Source organism: Nyctereutes procyonoides, unplaced genomic scaffold (assembly GCF_905146905.1).
Source record: "Nyctereutes procyonoides isolate TBG_1078 unplaced genomic scaffold, NYPRO_anot_genome, whole genome shotgun sequence".
NCBI classification, from domain to species: domain Eukaryota; kingdom Metazoa; phylum Chordata; class Mammalia; order Carnivora; family Canidae; genus Nyctereutes; species Nyctereutes procyonoides.
The window spans coordinates 11965313-11982436 of NW_026575136.1; the positions used below are offsets into that span (position 1 = coordinate 11965313).

Here is a 17124-nt window from a genome sequence, read left to right on the forward strand (position 1 = left end):
CTGCCGACTTCTGTTCTCCCGTCTGGAGCTGAGCCTCGGGGGCTCTGGTGGGGCAGGTGGCAGGCGGGTGTAGCCACCCATCCTGGTGCCCCCAGGGCCAGGGTCATGTTGGTGACTCAGCTGGGTACACACATGCCCTTGTCGGTGGAGGTACTTACTGTCTGTGTGAAACCGTATATAAAAAACCCTTAGGTTGGTCCTGACTCAGGTCCTGACAGGCTAATAAATACTCCAGAGAAAGACCGTCAGCTCCTGCTGCCTCCTCACCCAGCCTATAAATGCTCCCTGCACAACCCCGAGCCTCTGGTCACGTGGGCACACTTCTTAGGGGCGTGTGTCTGTGCTTGTGGACCCGTGGCATTCGCCAGGACGGGGTTTTCGCCACTTGTCCCAGGTGTCAGCCCCTCGGAGCCATTCTCCTGTCCTGTCGTGGCCACTGAAGAACCCCTGCCCTGTAATGATCCCTCCCCGCCTTCTATCGTACCGTCCTGCCCCTCTGTCAGAATAAGCCAGCAAGCTGGAAAGTACCTTCAGGGTCCTCTCCTTGAGGTTTCTTACATTTTTGCACTGTGAGCCCCTCGGCAGTCTTTGAACCCCTTTGCAGAATAATGTTTTTCAATGCCCCAGATAAAAAGATGAGGGAAAACAAAGAAAACCAGTTCTGTTGAAATCCAGCTCTAGCCCCTGACACGCCACCCACAAGATGTAGACTAAAGGCTCCCTCCGTCCCCCTTTCTGTAGATGAGGAGCTGGACCTCTGTATGGGAAGCAAGGCAAGGTGAAATGAGGTACTTGGGGTCACACCGCTAAGTAGGAATCAAACCGGAGTTCGAGTTTAATTCTCCAGACTACTGATCCAAATCTCATCAGTGCGCGCAAGCCGCTCGCACAGCACATTTGCATTTAGAGAGAGGAGGATGGTAAGAAGCAGAATGTAAACGCCGTGATCCGGCTCCGTGCACGCTGTCTACCTAAGGCAAGCCCGTCTCGTCTTTCCCTCCTCTTTTTGGACCGCCCCGTGCTGTCCCTCAGCTTGGCCTTTCCCCTTCATGCGTGTCCTGCGTTCTTTATTCTCATGAATCACCCTCCACATGTTCCACGCGAGGGAGGGCTGGTGAATGAGTCGGTAGGTAGAGAAGTTTCCTTGGCTTGGGCCGTTCAAACACACTCGGGCACTCAGGGTTCTCCTTCTGAGAGTGTAGAGTCTGTTCCTTTACAGATGCCCGGGCATGGCCCTAAAAGGGTTTTAGAAATTCCACGTGCAAATGTTGACCAAGGGCCTCCAACCGGATGGCAGGTTTCTCTTGTGTGCAGCACACCCTGGGCTTTCTCTGTATTTCCTCTCTCCACACCCCCTCGTTGCAGACTTCACGCAGCGCTGCTTGTGTCAGCCAGGAATTTGGACTTAGGAGATGTTTTCAGATCATCGTATGAGAGAGGAAGGGAAGGTTGAAATGGCCAGATGAGGTTTCCCGAGTGGGTACATGCCATCTGTAGGGCAGACACAGCAGAACTGTTCTGACTATCCTCTTTCTCTGTTTTAAAATATCAGCCCTTTCCCTATCTCATTATTTCTCCCCCAAAGCTCTTGCACAAGCCAACTATAAATATGTTCTCAAAGCCTGATGTTTCATGCCTCTGAGATGTTCTCAGAAATTAGTTTTCACCTGGGCGGGGAGGAAGCTGTGAGGTTGTTCTGTGATCCCTCAGAATCCTCCAGAATTGCCGCCTTTATTGCACAGAACTAATGGGGTTGGAACAGCCCCGTGTCTTTGGTGGGTGCCTCGGAATTTCAGACTCATGTGGAATGTATTGCTTTCTTCCCCTCAATTTCAGTTTGAATCAGAAACTGCAACTGGAACAGGAGAAGCTCAGTTCTGATTATAACAAGCTGAAAGTAGAAGACCAAGAGAGAGAAATGAAACTGGAAAAGCTCTTGTGAGTGCACTTGAAATACTTCCTCTGTTTTCTCTCCTCCCCGCGGAGTCTACTTCTGTGATCCCAATTCCTCAATATTCTGGTTGGGTTGGGCCAATGTAGAAATACACAGAGCCTATTTGTGTGAATTGGCTGGCTTTGTTGATTTATCCATAGGTGCAGATGGAATCTGGAAATCTCTGATGCCCGTTTGGTGGTTCATGATTCCTTTTTATTTTTTAGATTGCTCAACGATAAAAGGGAACAGGCCAGAGAGGACCTCAAAGGGCTGGAGGAGACGGTGGTACGTCAGCATGTTTCCCAACTCGTTTTAGTCCCAAAGCCCCAATTAGTTTGTGATTTGTTGACTTTGTAACTTGACTGTGCCCACCTTTCTCACATACCATTTTCGATAAAATATTTAGGCAAATACCATATATTAGACAGTAAGACAAATGCGGATATTTAGATGCTCCATTTAGACAAAATATCCTGTAGAAAGGTGAAAAAGGTGAGAATTGTAGAATTTATTCCCCAGCTCTTGACACCATGACTATCTGTCCATCCATCCATCTATCTACCCATCCGTCTGTCTATCCACCCATGCTTAGTGCTATAATGCTGGAGGCCCTGAGTGAGAATTAAACTGACTTGTAAATCAATGCCTGAAACTTAACAGATTTTGCACATTGTGACTTATTTCCATTCAGCATCCAAGAGCACTTACTAAGGACCGGTGTTCTTCTAGGTGCTCGGGTTGTTATCAATAAATGACAACGATAAGACCCTGGCCCTTGTGAACCTTGCCTTCAGCCGGGGGGTAGGGGAACAGACAGTGCACAGTAAGGAAGGAAATCATGGCCTCCATTACAGGGTTCTAGAAAACGCAGAGGTCCCACGAGGAGGTGACGTTTGAGCAGGGACTTGAAGCGGGTGAAAGAGCAAGCCATGGGGAGGTCTGGGGAGAGGGTCTTCCAAGCACAGACCTGGAGGTGAGATGATGGTTGGTGGGTTGAGGACCAGCAGGAAAGTCAGTGATGCGGGGAGGAGACAAGAAGTAGGCACAAAAGTGTCAAGGCAAGAGCAGTTGTAGGGCAAGTAGGGCCTTGAGACCTGTAGGGTTTGGGGCACAAGACAGATCAGAAGGGCTCATGTGAAATCCTGCTTGATTTTCTCCGTCCAGCATCTGAGTTCATTAGGTTTGTCTGCCCTGGTTGACGTCCATGTCAGCTGCTTGGAGGGCCCTCGAGAGCCCTTCAAAGCACACACAGCCTGTATTTGAAGACGGACCCAACAGAGCCTCTCAATTTGGTGAAAACATGTCCAGTCATTTCACATGACAAAACAATGGATATTATTTAGATACAGCCATATACTTTTTTTTAAGGTTGATTTATTTAGAGAGAGAGAACATGTGCGCATGCATGAACATGAGCAGGGAGGGGCACAGGGAGAGAGGATCCCAAGCAGATGCCATGCGGAATGGCGAGCAGCACAGGGGGCTCTGTCTCCTGACCCTGAGGTCACGACCTGAGCCGGGACCAAGAGCCGGCGACTTAACTGACTGAGCCACCTGGCTGCCCTGACACAGTCGTACGTCTGATTCCATTCACGTGTTGTGTGAGTTCATGTGGGACTGTGCGTGTCTCCAAGAGCCTGGTTGACCCCAGGCTGTAGGCCGATGGGTGCCCGGGGCTGGGCCTGATTGTGCACCCCGTTTCCTGGGCTGATGTTAGCTGCCCCTCAAAGCCAGGTGGAGGGATGGAGGGCACCGTCCAGCCAGGACAGAAGTAAGATGATTGTGACCCAGAGGGTCTTGGGCCTTTCCAGCAGTGTGGAGAAGGTGGCGGATGGCCGGCTGGCTCTAGGGGACACGAAAATGAAGCCATGAAGTTGCCTCATCTATGTCTATTTTTACGGGAGAAGTGATACTCACAGTTATAGATGATTCTAAAAATTCAGAAAAATACTGAACTTCAAAATGTTACCATATTCCCACTAGCCAGAGATAAGGGACCTTCCACCATGGACTCCCCTCGCTCAGCTCCCTGCCCGTCCTTGCCCTCCTGCAGATGGTCTCATGCTCATGTTCCCACTCCACGCAGTCACTTGTCCTCTCGTGCACTCTGGCACACTCACAGCACACGCGGGCCACAGGCCCTCCCTCACACCCGCAGGTGCTCGCTTCCATGTTGGGTATCTGGCCCCTCCCACCTGCACACTCACCCAAGGACAGACCCACTGACACACTGGCTCCCTTTCTCTCTCTTGCTCTAGCTCACCACTCACACATCCTAGTTCAAACCCCCAGATGGGAACCCCACAGCATGTGTCCTTTTCACTGAAGCTGTACGTGTTCTGTAGGAACAGGCTCATGGCCCTTGGCTGACCTGACCTGAGCTCTCCGTAGCTCAAGGCCTCTTCTGGCTTCTGGAGTATCTGGGCGGGATGAGATGGGAGCAGGGGCGGTGGGATGTGGAAGCTGCCGTCCAGGGGTTGACGTTGGAAGATGTGCAGGTGTCTTGGGGCCCAAGGCAGCCATCTCGCTTCAACGGGATCCTTTGGGCTCTGGGGCTGGACCTCTCCTGCTGTGTTAATGGGCCTTGTGTTTTCACCTCTCTGGTGCCCCCCTCGCTGTCCCCTGTGACAGGAAGCTGAGCCTTTACACAGCGGGCAGCAGCCTGTGACAGGGAAGGTTTCAGGGCAGGGAGTCACGTTGGCTGGAAGTGATCTTGTGCAGGAAGGTTCATTGCTGCAGGAAGCCGACGGTAGCTGCCTGTGCTTAAACATGCAGCTTGCAAACTGTTTTAAAGGTTTTTAACCACCTCTCCTGAACTGTTGAATTCACCTGAGAACAAACACAAATGAGATAAAGCTCAGGACTCCATAGTATGTGGTACTTAGGCCCCGAGGACAAGGGACCTGTGCTTCTCTTCTCCTTTCCCTCTGGTGTGGTGGCTTTTTTTATGGAAAATGTCTACTGTGGTTCAGTCAGGAATAAAATCCCTGAAGCAGGAGAGAGAAAGCGCGAGTACATGCAGAGCCGGGGATGGGGGCCGCGATCCTTGGGCAGGGACCTAGACAGCACGTCCGCCTAAGTGTGAGCGCTGAGCTGCAGCCCTGCACCCGCCCTGGAAGGTGGCTAAGCCCCAGACAGGTACCATGTGCACTGTACCCGCAGTAACAGGCCGGTTGCCTTCCTGCAGAAAGTCCATTGCCTCATCCGAGGAAGCAGTTGACTTTAGGTGCTTCTTATTTCAACACAGAATTGCAGACTTGGACCTGGCGACTTTAAATTAACGTAGAGCTTTTATTCCAAGAAACTCCGTGTTTTCATGGCTGTATATAGCCTGTTTCCTTTTCCTGCGAGCACCTGGGAGCTGCATCCCGTGACATTCTATATTAAGAGTTGGTCAACTTAGACAAATTGAGAAGTAGAAATGCAAGTTTATCTCTCTCCTTTGTGGGAAAACGTCTTGCAGGAAACTAACCGACGTAAATGCGTGGAGACTTGAACGGGAGGCACTGTTTTGGTTTTCTCATCTTGTTAACAGAGCTCATCAGGTTTGACTCAGAGTCTTGTCTTTGCGGTCTAATTCCTAAGGGTTCATTTGTAGAAAAATAGCTCAGAATGAAAAAAAAAAAAGCCTCCGAGAAGCTAATTACAATACGACAATATCGTGCCCACAAAGGGAAACAACAAAAGCCAACCGAAGAAATGGCCATCAAATAAGGTACATCAATAAGTTAAGCCTAGCTGATGTTCACTGAGCACATAGCGTGTGCCACAAGCTGTTGTAAGAGTTGTGTGAGGATTTTTACATTTAATCTTGACAACAACCGTGAGGCAACTGGTGTATTTATCCTCCTGTTACAAATAAGGAAACTGAGGCACAGGAAGGTTTGGTAGGTTGCCCAGGATTGCGTGGGTGCAAGGTCCACCACCTGCCTCACCCAGGAGCTCAGTGATGGAAAGCAAAGGCGATGACCCCGGGCCAGAGGGGGGTGCGGAGACCTGAAACACGTCGGTCTGCCAGGCTGGGAGAGGTTGTGGGTAACGTCCCACTAAACTTGATGGGGTTTTTGTGTAACACGTACGTAATAAATTAGAGGGAAAAGAATCCATTTTGGTACAACACAGCCAGCTAGGGAATTTCCATGAGAGACCTTGTTAACTGGAGTAGTTGGGAGTGAAAAAGTTCTGTTTAGAACGCCACTGACGGGGGCGCCTGGGTGGCTCAGCCGTGAAGGGTGTGCCTTGGGGCCCCGGTCGTGATCCCAGAGTCCGGGTCGGGCTCCCTGCTCAGCGGGGAGCCTGCTTCTCCCTCTTCTCCCTGCTTGTGCCCCCCCCCCCCCCCGTTATCTCTGCCTCTCTCTCAATAAATCTTTTTTTTTTTTTTTTTTTAAAAGAACACGGCTAACCATAGGCTCTGTTCTCATTTACAGTTCAGGGTTTGAGTTCCCAGTCCCTGCCCCTCGGGGCACCTTCGAGGGGTGGACACGTGGGGGGAGCGCCGGGGCCTGGGCGCTGGGCCCCCGGGGAGGTGGGAGCGGTCTGGGTCACCGGGGCAGCCACGCGGGGTGGTCCGGGGCCCGATCCATTCCCAATTCAAGGTGTCTCCCCCGCTCCAGTGGCGTCTTAACCATCTTCTCTTCCAGTCTCGGGAACTGCAGACTCTGCATAACCTCCGGAAACTCTTCGTCCAGGACCTGACTGCCCGGGTTAAAAAGGTGAGTTCCATTTTGTGTGAACAGGACTGAGAAAGAAAAGAAAAGATGGACAGAAAGAATCATTTTCAGTTGAAATGCCGCTTGCTCAAATTGGTGCTGGTTGTGGTTAAAAATTAATTACTTCATGCCAGAAAATGTATTAAAAGAATGTACTGGAGGCAAAAAAAAGAAAAAAAAATACTTGGGAATATTTTTCCATCTGCTTTTCTCCTTCTCTCCCTGGCCTTTCATTTCAAATGAGCACATACCTGTCTGGCCGCAGCGTGAAAGCTGCTGTGCGTGATGCGGGGGAAACCCAGGGGGTGTCCGCAGGCAGTGTCGCCCCGGAGCGTGCTGCGTGGCGCCAGAAACCTGGAGAAATCGAGGCGGGAGGCCCCGTTTGCCTGTGAACAGGCCGTTCAGGGACGGGGTCCAAGTAGGCGAAGCACGTGGACACGCGTCGTGTTTGCTCCTCCTGGCAGCCGTGTTCGGGGTTCTGTTCTCTCTTGGTGGGGTAGGCTCGGAGGCCCAGTAACTTGACCGAGGTCACGCGCTGGAAGAGCTGGGGGTCCTGCGACTTCTGAACCTGGCCTTTGCTCCCCGGGCCTCACACCGTGATCTCGGGGAGTCGCCGGGTAGCGAATCCCAGAGCGGCTTGCAGAAGTTTCAGGACGGAGGAAGAGGAGGAGGCGGCCGGGGAACTGCTCTTTAAACATGTGGACGTGTAGTAGGACGGAAGGAAGATGTGTTTCAAAGTGTGCGTGGGTGTGTGTGTGTGTGTGTCTGCACACCTGTGTGCACGCGTGTGAAGGAGCCAGGGGGAAGAGGCGAAATAGATTTTGAACAAACGAGGAGGGGATTGACGGAGTCTGAGCCGAGAGGGCCAGTGCTAGCAGCGTAGGCGGAGGTGTCAGGCTTGGGAAGCCGCGGTTTCCAGGAGAAGTCGAGATGGACAGATTTGCAGGAAAACACAGGCCGGTGGGAAGGTGCATCCAAGGACTTTATCTTCTCAGCTGATGTGGAGGCTCTGTCCTCGATGGAGAAGGAGGGGAGAGAATGGACAGCCTCAGCCTAGGGAGGGCCCCGCAGGCATTAGTCCAGGAGGTGTGTGTCTCCAACTCAAGGTCGGAGCATGCCCTGGCCGTGGCCCCTGATGGCGTGGTCCTAGTGAATTTGGAGGCCTGGAAATGACAATAAGGAAAGGTGGAGAGTGAAAGGAGAGTTTGAGGCCTGGATGGCAGTGGTGGGGCAGGTTGGTAGTGACCCTGGTTATCAAGATGGAAGTGACCCTCAGGCCTGGGCCAGGTAGGAGGGAGAGGCCGGAGCAGAGGGGCCGGAGAGCGAGACCTGTGGAGGTGATGGCAAGAACTGGAGAAGCACTGTCGGGGGGAGGAGGGTCTGGGGGAGCTAAGGCCAGGCTTCCTTTCCTTGATTTCTTGATCCGGGACTCTCAAGGGAAGCCCTACTAGACCAGGGGCTCTCGGAGTGTCGTTCTGCCCCAGGAGAGTGGCACGTTCTCTCCTGACCTGACAGTTTTCCTCCCTCCCGAGACCTGATGACTTCCGAGAGCTTGTCTGGCAGCACAGCGCCCGGAGGCGGTGACATGTTGAGACGGATGCGTTACATGATTTCACGGGATTGGAAGCCGAGGGACAAGCAGAGGCCATTGGGACTTCCCAGTGGGACCACAGGCCCTTTCCCGCAGCTTGTTTTATCTCAGCCGGGATGTTTGAAATCAAATTTAGGTCTTGGGTTTATGTTTTCACACTGGTTCCTTTTAATGAATTTTGGAACCGCTCCTTTTGAAAAGTCAAGTCTGTTTACCCACCTGCCAGGGAGAGGTTAAATTTCACAGAGAGAACTAATCTGTGTCTCTCAAAGGAAGATTGGAAGTTCTGTTTTGTTCTGTTTTTTTCTCTAGTTCTCTAGACTATAATGCTCACCACACCCTTGACCCCAACCAACCGAGGGAGTTCATTGGGAAGGTCAATGAGCCTCCGCTATTAGAACCTCTCTTGAGTTTTGCTCTCAGAATAGCCTTTGGTGGGGTCGGGGTGGTGGTTTTTTTATGAAGAAGAATAAGAATGTTGTCCAGCTTCTGCTGGGACTGTGGGCGGGCTGCGTGCAGACCTGCCCACTGACCCCTCGTGTTGTTGCAGAGCGTGGAGCTGGACAGTGATGATGGAGGGGGCAGTGCTGCCCAGAAGCAGAAAATTTCCTTCCTGGAGAATAACCTGGAGCAGCTCACAAAGGTTCACAAACAGGTAGGAGAGTTGTGCCGGCTTCCTCTGCTTCTCGTACTCTGCTAGAAAGAAGCCCCCGCTACACTTGACCACAGTCCCGGGAGACGGCTCTGACTGTAGAGGTAAAAGGACCGAATGTCACCAGGGGACGTTAGTGCCAGAGGGGTCCTTGGAGTCCTTTATTTAGTCTTCAGTGATTTTTCCTTATATGTAAAAGTCTTTTATCGAAGCCAGATGGAAGGAGTGGAGTTTGAGCTCCTGGGGTTTGGGAAGCGGGGTGTTCAGAACCCTGCCGTCCCATCCTGCGTCCAGTCCCAGCCGCAGACCCACAGGCTGCGCAGAATGCAAAGGGGATACCACTGAGCTGATTCAGGTCCCTTATTTTTGCAGATGAGGAAACAGAGCGGGAGAGGAAGTGACTCTGCCTCGCCTCCTCTCGGCCCCGTCGCCCTGTTTCTCGGGCATCCTATTTCTTGGGCACCCTCTCTGGTTCTTGTGATGCTCCGGAGTTTATGTAGAGGGGCAGCAAAGGGCACGGCCAGACCTGCTGGTGGTCTAGGCAGTTGTTGGTCTCCTTTCTGTAAAAATAGTGGAATGTTCCTGTTTCCCCTAAATCCTAAAGATTTATAATGTGATAAAAATGGTCCAACTTGTTAGACCTCGAGGTTGAGGGGATGTGTCTCTCTTGGGCCTAAGTTCCCTTCAGTGTGACCGAGGATGGCATTTTCCCCCAAAGGCTGGCAGATTCAACATGGTGGCAGTGATTCAAGCAAGTTATCAATGGGAAATACATAAGCAGAAACTGCAATGTCTGAGTTGCAGTTAGTGAATTTCTAATTCATGAATTATTTATGAATTCAGTGGGTGTTTATTGAAAACCTGCTCTCTGCCCGGCACTGGAGCTGGTGCCCGGGATACGGGGGTAAGGAATGCAGGTGTGGACTCGGGGTAGGTTACCTTAGTTCAGCACTTTCTGGTTTTCAAGACCTTTCTGGATCCACTGGGATTCACACAATGGTCCTCTTATGTACGTTCCCTTTTTATGGGTGAGAAACCTGAGACGTGTAGAGGTTGGAGGACTTACCAAGTCAGATGTCAGGAAATAACAGAGCCAGCTCTTGAGCCAGGGCAAATCTGTTGCTGCTGCTGCTGCTGCTTTTCTTTTTTTTTAAATAATAATAAAAAAAAAATTCCTTCACTTTATTTTTTTTAAATTTGTATTTATTCATTTTTTAGATTCCATAATTAACATACAGTGCTGTATTATTTTCAGGGATACAATATATCAGTTGAGCAATTCTCTACATTACTCAGTGCTCATCCCCATAGGTGTCCTCTTAATCCCCATCATCCACCACCCCAGCCACCAGTCTGCTGCCATACCACCCCGAACACGCCCAGCCTCACCTGTTGCTTCTTAACTGAGGGTCTTAGGTAGTAAGACAAGGAGCAGTATCCCAGTTTAGCGTGGGTCCAAGCTATCTGCGGGTGTAGACCACGTGTGGTGCACGCAGGGAGGCCTGCAGAGAGCTCCAGAACATGCACGCCGGTACTTGGTGCTCCCAAACTTGCGTCACAGGGCTCAGCTTGCACCTGCTAGTGCCCGTGTAGCCAGTGGCCCTCACCCTGGGTCCCCCACCCACGCAAACCCCAGAGGAAGCAAATCCTACCCAAGCCGGAAAGCTTCCTGGGGCTGGAAGTGGCTTTGCACTCCAGCCCGCACCCCTCCGCACTTGTTGCACACGTGAGCCCGTGTGGCCCCGCGTCGTGGGCCCACAGCCTTGCCAGAGCCCCGGGGGCACCGCTCGTCACTGCCCTCCCGTTGCCGCCTCCCCGTAAGTGCCCCCGTGTGCTGTCCCCGCAGCTGGTCCGGGACAACGCAGACCTGCGCTGCGAGCTGCCCAAGCTGGAGAAGCGGCTGCGGGCCACGGCCGAGCGCGTCAAGGCGCTGGAGAGCGCACTGAAGGAGGCCAAGGAGAACGCCATGCGGGACCGCAAGCGCTACCAGCAGGAGGTGGACCGCATCAAGGAGGCCGTTCGAGCCAAGAACATGGCTAGGAGGGCCCACTCGGCCCAGATCGGTACGTGCGCCGCCGCCCGCGGCCCGGGTGCCACATGGCCCGGTCCGGCAGCCTCCGCTTGCTCACCCTGCGGCCCGCACCGCCCTGCGCTCCCAAGGCTGCTGGGCTGTGTGCGTGAGGGCGGCCGCGGCTGTCGCTTGCTGAAGGCACCTGGCGTCGGGGCGTACAGTCCCCCATACCGGCCCCCTTGGCTGTTCCCCAGCGAGGCCCAAGGGCTCCTTCCATTCCGTACCAAGCAGAACACGAAGGGGCGGGATATGGTCAGAAGCCTCCGGGGAAGCTGCATGCAAGGGCACGTACACGTACGGAAGCACCTTGGGAGCCTCCGTGGGCAGGGTGGGGTCCAGCCTGGACGTCCAGCCCCTTCCAGACCTCGATCTGGGCATTTGGCCACGCAGAGAATGGGGGTATAGTTGCTCAGTCCCAGTTTCCAGGATGGAGCCGCAGGCGGCAGAGGGATTTAGGAATGTTCTCTAAAGAGCTTTTTTCTTTTTAGATTGAAATGCCTCCAACAACACGCAATGTTGTTTCCCATCAGATACTGCTGTGCAAATGTTTTGTAAACCAACCTCATGTTTCTAGTTTTAAGATCATACCTTAGATTAATGTTGCATTGCATTCACTGGCTTTCATGCTCTTTGCAAATCTGGGAAACTAGGGACCTTCTTCTCCGAAAAAGCGCATCGTAGGCAGAGTTCTGCTCCAGTTTCAGGGGCCACACAGATGCCCTTGAAACCCAGGCGTTACCGGTAGATCTTTCTCGGATAAAACCGAAAGCCCTTCTGATTTTCCTCAGCCAGAGTTACAGTAGTTGGTGTAGAAGTTCTCCGTGTCCCCCCATGGCTGGGGGCGCTGGGTCAGCTGATGGTACCGTCGGGAGCGCAAACGGCCTGTTGTCACAAAGGTCCGGTGGCCCATGAGAGTTGGGCGTCGGGTTTCCACATGCGGCTGACCTGGGGGCACCTGGAGAGGGCTGCTTGAGCCCGTCTGAACCCTCTGTCCTTTCTGTCCGATCCAGCCAAGCCCATCCGCCCCGGACACTACCCGGCGTCATCTCCAACGGCTGTCCATGCCATCCGAGGGGGAGGAGGCGGCTCTTCGAACTCCGCTCACTACCAGAAATAAATATGAGTGAGTCCCCGGCGTCGGGTGGTTTCTGTGTGGGGCTGCCCTGGGGCGGACCCTCCGCGTGCATGTGCCCCTGCGGTCGTGGGCAGGTCACCTCCCTGGGACAGGCCCCATCGCGTAGCTCACCCAGCTTCAAGCCCTCTAGAGCCTCGGGGTCTCCTACCTGGGGCCACCTGGTGCTGGGGACCCTCCGGGGACGGATGAGGGCATGGCGAGTGATCCCCCCTCACTTCCTTTTGTCTGTGGGACTTCCCCGCGTAGCTGGCATGCAGAAGGGCATTACCTGTTTGTCAGCTGCTTTCGCCCAGAGTAGGCAGGTGTGGGTGGTCGCTGTAATTCTCAGGAACCGAATGCAAAGACAGAGCCACATACAGAAAGTCCTACTCTTCTAATTGCTACCCAAGCTCAACAGACGGGGCTTCTTAGCGTATAGAGGCGGGTCAGGGCCATGTCTTCCTTTGAGATGGTGGTCTACGCGTCTCTTCACCTACAGTCACCTGCGTGATACTACCACACCGGCCAGCAAACAGACAAGACGTGGTGCACTTTACGAAAAAGAAGGAAGCAAGAGCGCAGACTGTTCCTTAGTACTTGAGATGGGGAAGAGAGGTTGCTGGTGGGCGGCCCGAGCGCTGTGTATGGAAACTCCGGCCCTGAGCCAGTAACCTGTGGGTGCGAACGGTAGCTCCAAATGTTGCCCGTGGGCCCTGAGCCCTCACTAAGGGAGTAGCTTGCAGGCTGGGCAGGCGGGCCGCCTCAGGAGGGACCCATTCCTCTCCCATCTTTTGGGTCAAGGTAAGGGAGGTGAACGCGAGGGGCTAGAGTCCTGTCTCCGGGGATATGACTATATGACCGCGTTGCCAGGGTCGTGCACACACTGCCCAGGAGGAAGCTTGGTGGCTGTGCCCAGACAGCACATCAGGGAGCAGGACGGCTACTGGCCAGGTCGGGGCAGGGAGGAGGGCCGAGGCAGCGCACGGACAGGCAACATGTCCACACCGTCTGCCGTATCCTGAAAGGGTAGGTGGGACAGCATCTCGGCAGCGGGCCACCCCCTTCAGATCCGATCGCTTCCAATCACAAACACGATACTTTGGATGTTAGGGAATTGCTTGTGGCTGCATGCTGTTGGTATTGGAGTGGGCACTTGGGGGGCCCTGCGGGGCACGTTAGGCAGCCTAGAGGAGAGAAGCTAAAGCAGCAGTTCTTGAACTCGGGCGGGCGTCAGTGTCCCAGGTGCCAGGGGCGTCCGCTACTGCTTCAGGTAGCGTGGGGCCCGGCCAGGCGATTGGTCAGCCACCAAAGCTGAGACCTCTCCTCAAGTACCGTGGCCTACGTGGGACAGACGCGCATCTCTCTGCGTGTTCGGGAAGCTGGAGGGTGGTCTGTCGGTGGCTAGGAGAGGGACTCTCCAGTGACAACACAAAGCTCGCCCTTTAAATTCAGGCTCCCTGTGTCCTCAGCAGTTCTCCTTCCTCGAGGTCACCTCACCGACCTCCACTGTTCTGGCTCTCACGGTTGGCAAGCAGAGGGACGCCGGGAGAGGCACTAGCAGCTCTCCGAACCGAATCCTCTTCCTTTAGTGGCCTTCCTGGAAGTCCACACGGTCCTGATGCCTGCAGCCCTCTGGCCAGATCGGAGGCTCGAGGCCCCGTCTAGCTGCAAGGGCGGCTGGAAGTGGCTTCTTGAACTAGGCACATCCCTGCCCTGCCGAAGAATGGTGTCCTGTGGCTGGAGACGAGGCGGTGATGTTGGGCCGGGCCACAGAACCTGTTCATCGAGGCCCGCTGTGCCACGGTGCGGTGACCGCAGCAGCATCTACATTACCCCGTTCGATGGAAGCACACAGAGAAGGGTCTGTGCTTGGCTCCTGGCAAGCTCTTAGTAACACCGTGGCCCAGGGGCTCTGGGTCCAGAGACTGCAGTGGGCAGCTGCTGTGCTCAGCAACCCCGCGCAGGTGTCAGACCTGCGTTTTGTGTGAGATCCCTACAGCCACGTGTTCCCTTCCCACCTTGAGCCTGATAAGCAGTGGGCCTGACTGATGGGACCACCCCCACCCCTCCTGGTGGTGCGTTGCTTTCTTTAACCTGAAGAGTCCTAAGTGGATTTGGTTATTCTATCTGCACTTGGAAGCTCCTTGACCCACCGTATGTGTACCGGCATCTCCGGTAGCCCGGCGCCGTCCCCACATGGCAACACCAACAGGCCGCCTTCCCAGTTACCCGGCCACCGGCCTGCTTTGGGTGGGAGACCTGGGTCGGGGGTTGGGTCTCCTACTCTCAAGTTACCCTCAGAGTCGCCTCCTATGTCTGCGAAATGGGGAGAATCCTTTCCCCGGATCGTTGGTTTTGAAAGGAAGACTAACTGAGGTCCTGCTTGGCAGATCACAGATGCTCCGTTAAAACGTCCCTGCCGTGTAGAGCGGCGCTACTCGCACACAGTAGGTGGTCGGTGAATGTTGGCTTCTGGTCTCCTTTCACTCCTAGTTGCTGCAAAATAGTTTCTAGTCCCTTTTCTAGTCCCACATTCTAACCACTGAGCAGGGCAAGGCCCACGACTAAGCATCCTATGTGATGCTATGACCAGATACAAGGTGTTTTAAAGATATTATAATTTATTCATCTAAAGTTTTTTTTTTTTTAAGATTTTACTTATTTATTCATGAGAGACAGAGAGAGAGGCAGAGACGCAAGCAGAGGGAGAAGCAGGCTCCATGCGGGAAGCCCGACGCGGGACTCGATCCCAGGACCCTGGGGTCATGCCCTGGGCCGAAGGCAGATGCTCAACCACTGAGCCCCCCAGGGATCCCCTCATCTAAAGGTTATGAAGAAGGATGTTGACTATTTTAAAGAAAAAGACTGGACATTTGTTTGGGGAGGTTAAAAAAAATGGATAGTAGCCAATGAAGTGGGAAGTTGTGGTTGGAAGTGAGAAAATGCAAAATCATTTAAAAAAATCATTGAAAATGTGGATTTGTTGCTTAGTTGGGGTCAACCCCTTTTGAGATGCTCCTTGTTGATCTTCGGGATGCTCGTTCTGAAGTGTCCGTCCTGGGCAGGAATGATCTCAGCTGCCCCTCCCCAGCCCTCTTATTGAAGCCAGAGCAGCATATTCATACCTGGGCAGTACCTGGATGTCTTTGGGGTTGCTTTCCACTTTGTTTTAGGTTTCATGGACTCGAGTCACAATGAGTATTTTGGTTCATGCTCAATTTTCAGAGTGACTGAAGGTGCTAACGTGGAAATCAGAACTCTGGAAACTGCGGGCTTCTATCTCAGCCAGTTCAAATCCCGGGGAGCTGCCACGGGGAGGGGAGCATCTTTTTCAAACTGCAGAGCCGGACGCGGAGCAGTGCAGCGCAGCAAAGTACGGACGTGGGATAGGGAAGTGGGTTCCAGGCCCAGCTTGGCTTACTGCTGTGTGATGTCGGGCACGTCGCTGGATTTCTTCAACCTCAGTTTCATCGTCTGCAAAATGGGGTCAGGCACGGGGAGGCTGCTCTGTATCATTTAACACCAGATGAGGCGAAGAAGGCTTTGTTCTTACGCGTGGTCGTCGTCTTGTGGGGAAGAAGGACTGCAAATAAGCAAGGGAACTTCAGCTAGTGGTGTGCTTCTGAAAAAACAGCAGGTGAATGAGATGGAGACGGGACAACATTTAGAAGGGGGGGTGGCATCCGAGCTGAGCACTAGGTGGTGACGAGTACCAGCGGTGCAGTGACTGGGGAAGAGCGGCACGGACGCTGGCTGGAAGGTGCGGATGGCGGGCGTATTTGGGGGATCACAGGAGGGCTGATAGGGCCGTAGCCCAGAGAACAGAGACCTTCATAATCGGGGCAGTTGGGGAGGGAGGAGAGTGCTGTCTGGGCATGGGGGGCACTGGGGGCTCCGGGTCTGGGAGTGGTGGGACCTGGTTCACACTGGGAAAGGCCACCCTGTGGAAAGGATGGGGTGGGTGGGAGTCGGAGCGGGGGTTCCCCTTGAGCCTCGTGGGGAGCTTGATCGTGTCGGAGATGGGAGTACTGGGTGCCCCGGAGGAGCTGCGATTGGCCCAGAGCGCCATCGGAGGTGATGGGAAGCAGAGTAGGAAGGACCCGCAGCGGCCGGGGGGTCGATGGGTCCCCTGTCCTGCAGGAAGCAGGTTGGCGCCAAGGGAGGCAGGGACACGGATTGCAGGCTGGAGAGGAGATAAGGCGCAGAGCACACTCGAGGGCTTTTCAGGCCCCACATTTCCTGAGAGGACATGGAAATACCTGGTGTGGCCGGGTCTGCGGCCTGGGCTTCCCGTCCCCGCAGCGCTGCGGCCGCCCAGGGCCCACCAGAGGGCGCCGGCGGGGCACCGCTGCGGCCGGGCTGCGGCTCCCAGGCCTTGAGGCCCAGGCTCTTGGCTTCCCTGTGTTTGGACCAGGATTTCTCGGCTACGAAGAGTGAATAGGGTACTTTAGGGGGATAAAGCTCTCATACTCCTCAATTCCTTTTATTATGATTGGTATTCGCAAATCTACAATAGCACATACTTCGGGATCTTACACAACTAGCAAGTCAAAATGAATTTAGAAGTTAGATTGAAATGAACCATAAACCAAAATCAAATCACCAGCCTTAACAGAAGTTAATGAAAGATGGCTTTTCTCTGAAAATCAAGAGCTGGGTGCGATATGCCTCTGGTATGCGTTGCGCCTAGTGGAGTCTGGCGTTGTGGGGCTTGCCTGTGTTTCTTCCGTATGTCCTGATGTGGCTTCACTTCTTCCCCCACCCCCTTCTGTGTTACAACCACTGTAGACGGCCGCCTGCTGGCTCAGTAGAGCATGTGAGTCTTGATCTTGGGGTCATAAATTTGAGCCCCAGGCTGGGTGTAGAGATTATTTAAGAATAAACCTTTTTTTTTTTTTTTAAGATTTTATTTATTTATTCATGAGAGACCCACAGAGAGAGGTGGAGACCCAGGCAGAGGGAGGAGCAGGCTCCACGCAGGGAGCCCGATGCAGGACTCGATCCCAGGACCCCCATCACGGGTCATGCCCTGAGGGGAACGCAGATGCTCA

General features: G+C 53.8%; 1 protein-coding gene across 2 annotated transcripts in view; it reads left to right on the forward strand.

Moving 5' to 3' along the window:
• Positions 1–17124, forward strand: part of LOC129495533 (kinesin heavy chain) — a 151817-nt gene that overhangs the window by 122691 nt on the left and 12002 nt on the right. The window contains exons 20-25 of one of the 2 annotated variants that reach the window (XM_055303119.1): positions 1837–1938; positions 2161–2221; positions 6577–6648; positions 8787–8891; positions 10735–10951; positions 11970–12082. In XM_055303119.1, coding sequence (XP_055159094.1) covers positions 1837–1938; positions 2161–2221; positions 6577–6648; positions 8787–8891; positions 10735–10951; positions 11970–12076 — 664 coding nt within the window. In that variant the 3' untranslated portion in view covers positions 12077–12082. Of the gene's footprint in view, positions 1–1836; positions 1939–2160; positions 2222–6576; positions 6649–8786; positions 8892–10734; positions 12083–17124 lie in introns of those variants that run through there. The other variant, XM_055303118.1, reaches the window with a different exon arrangement.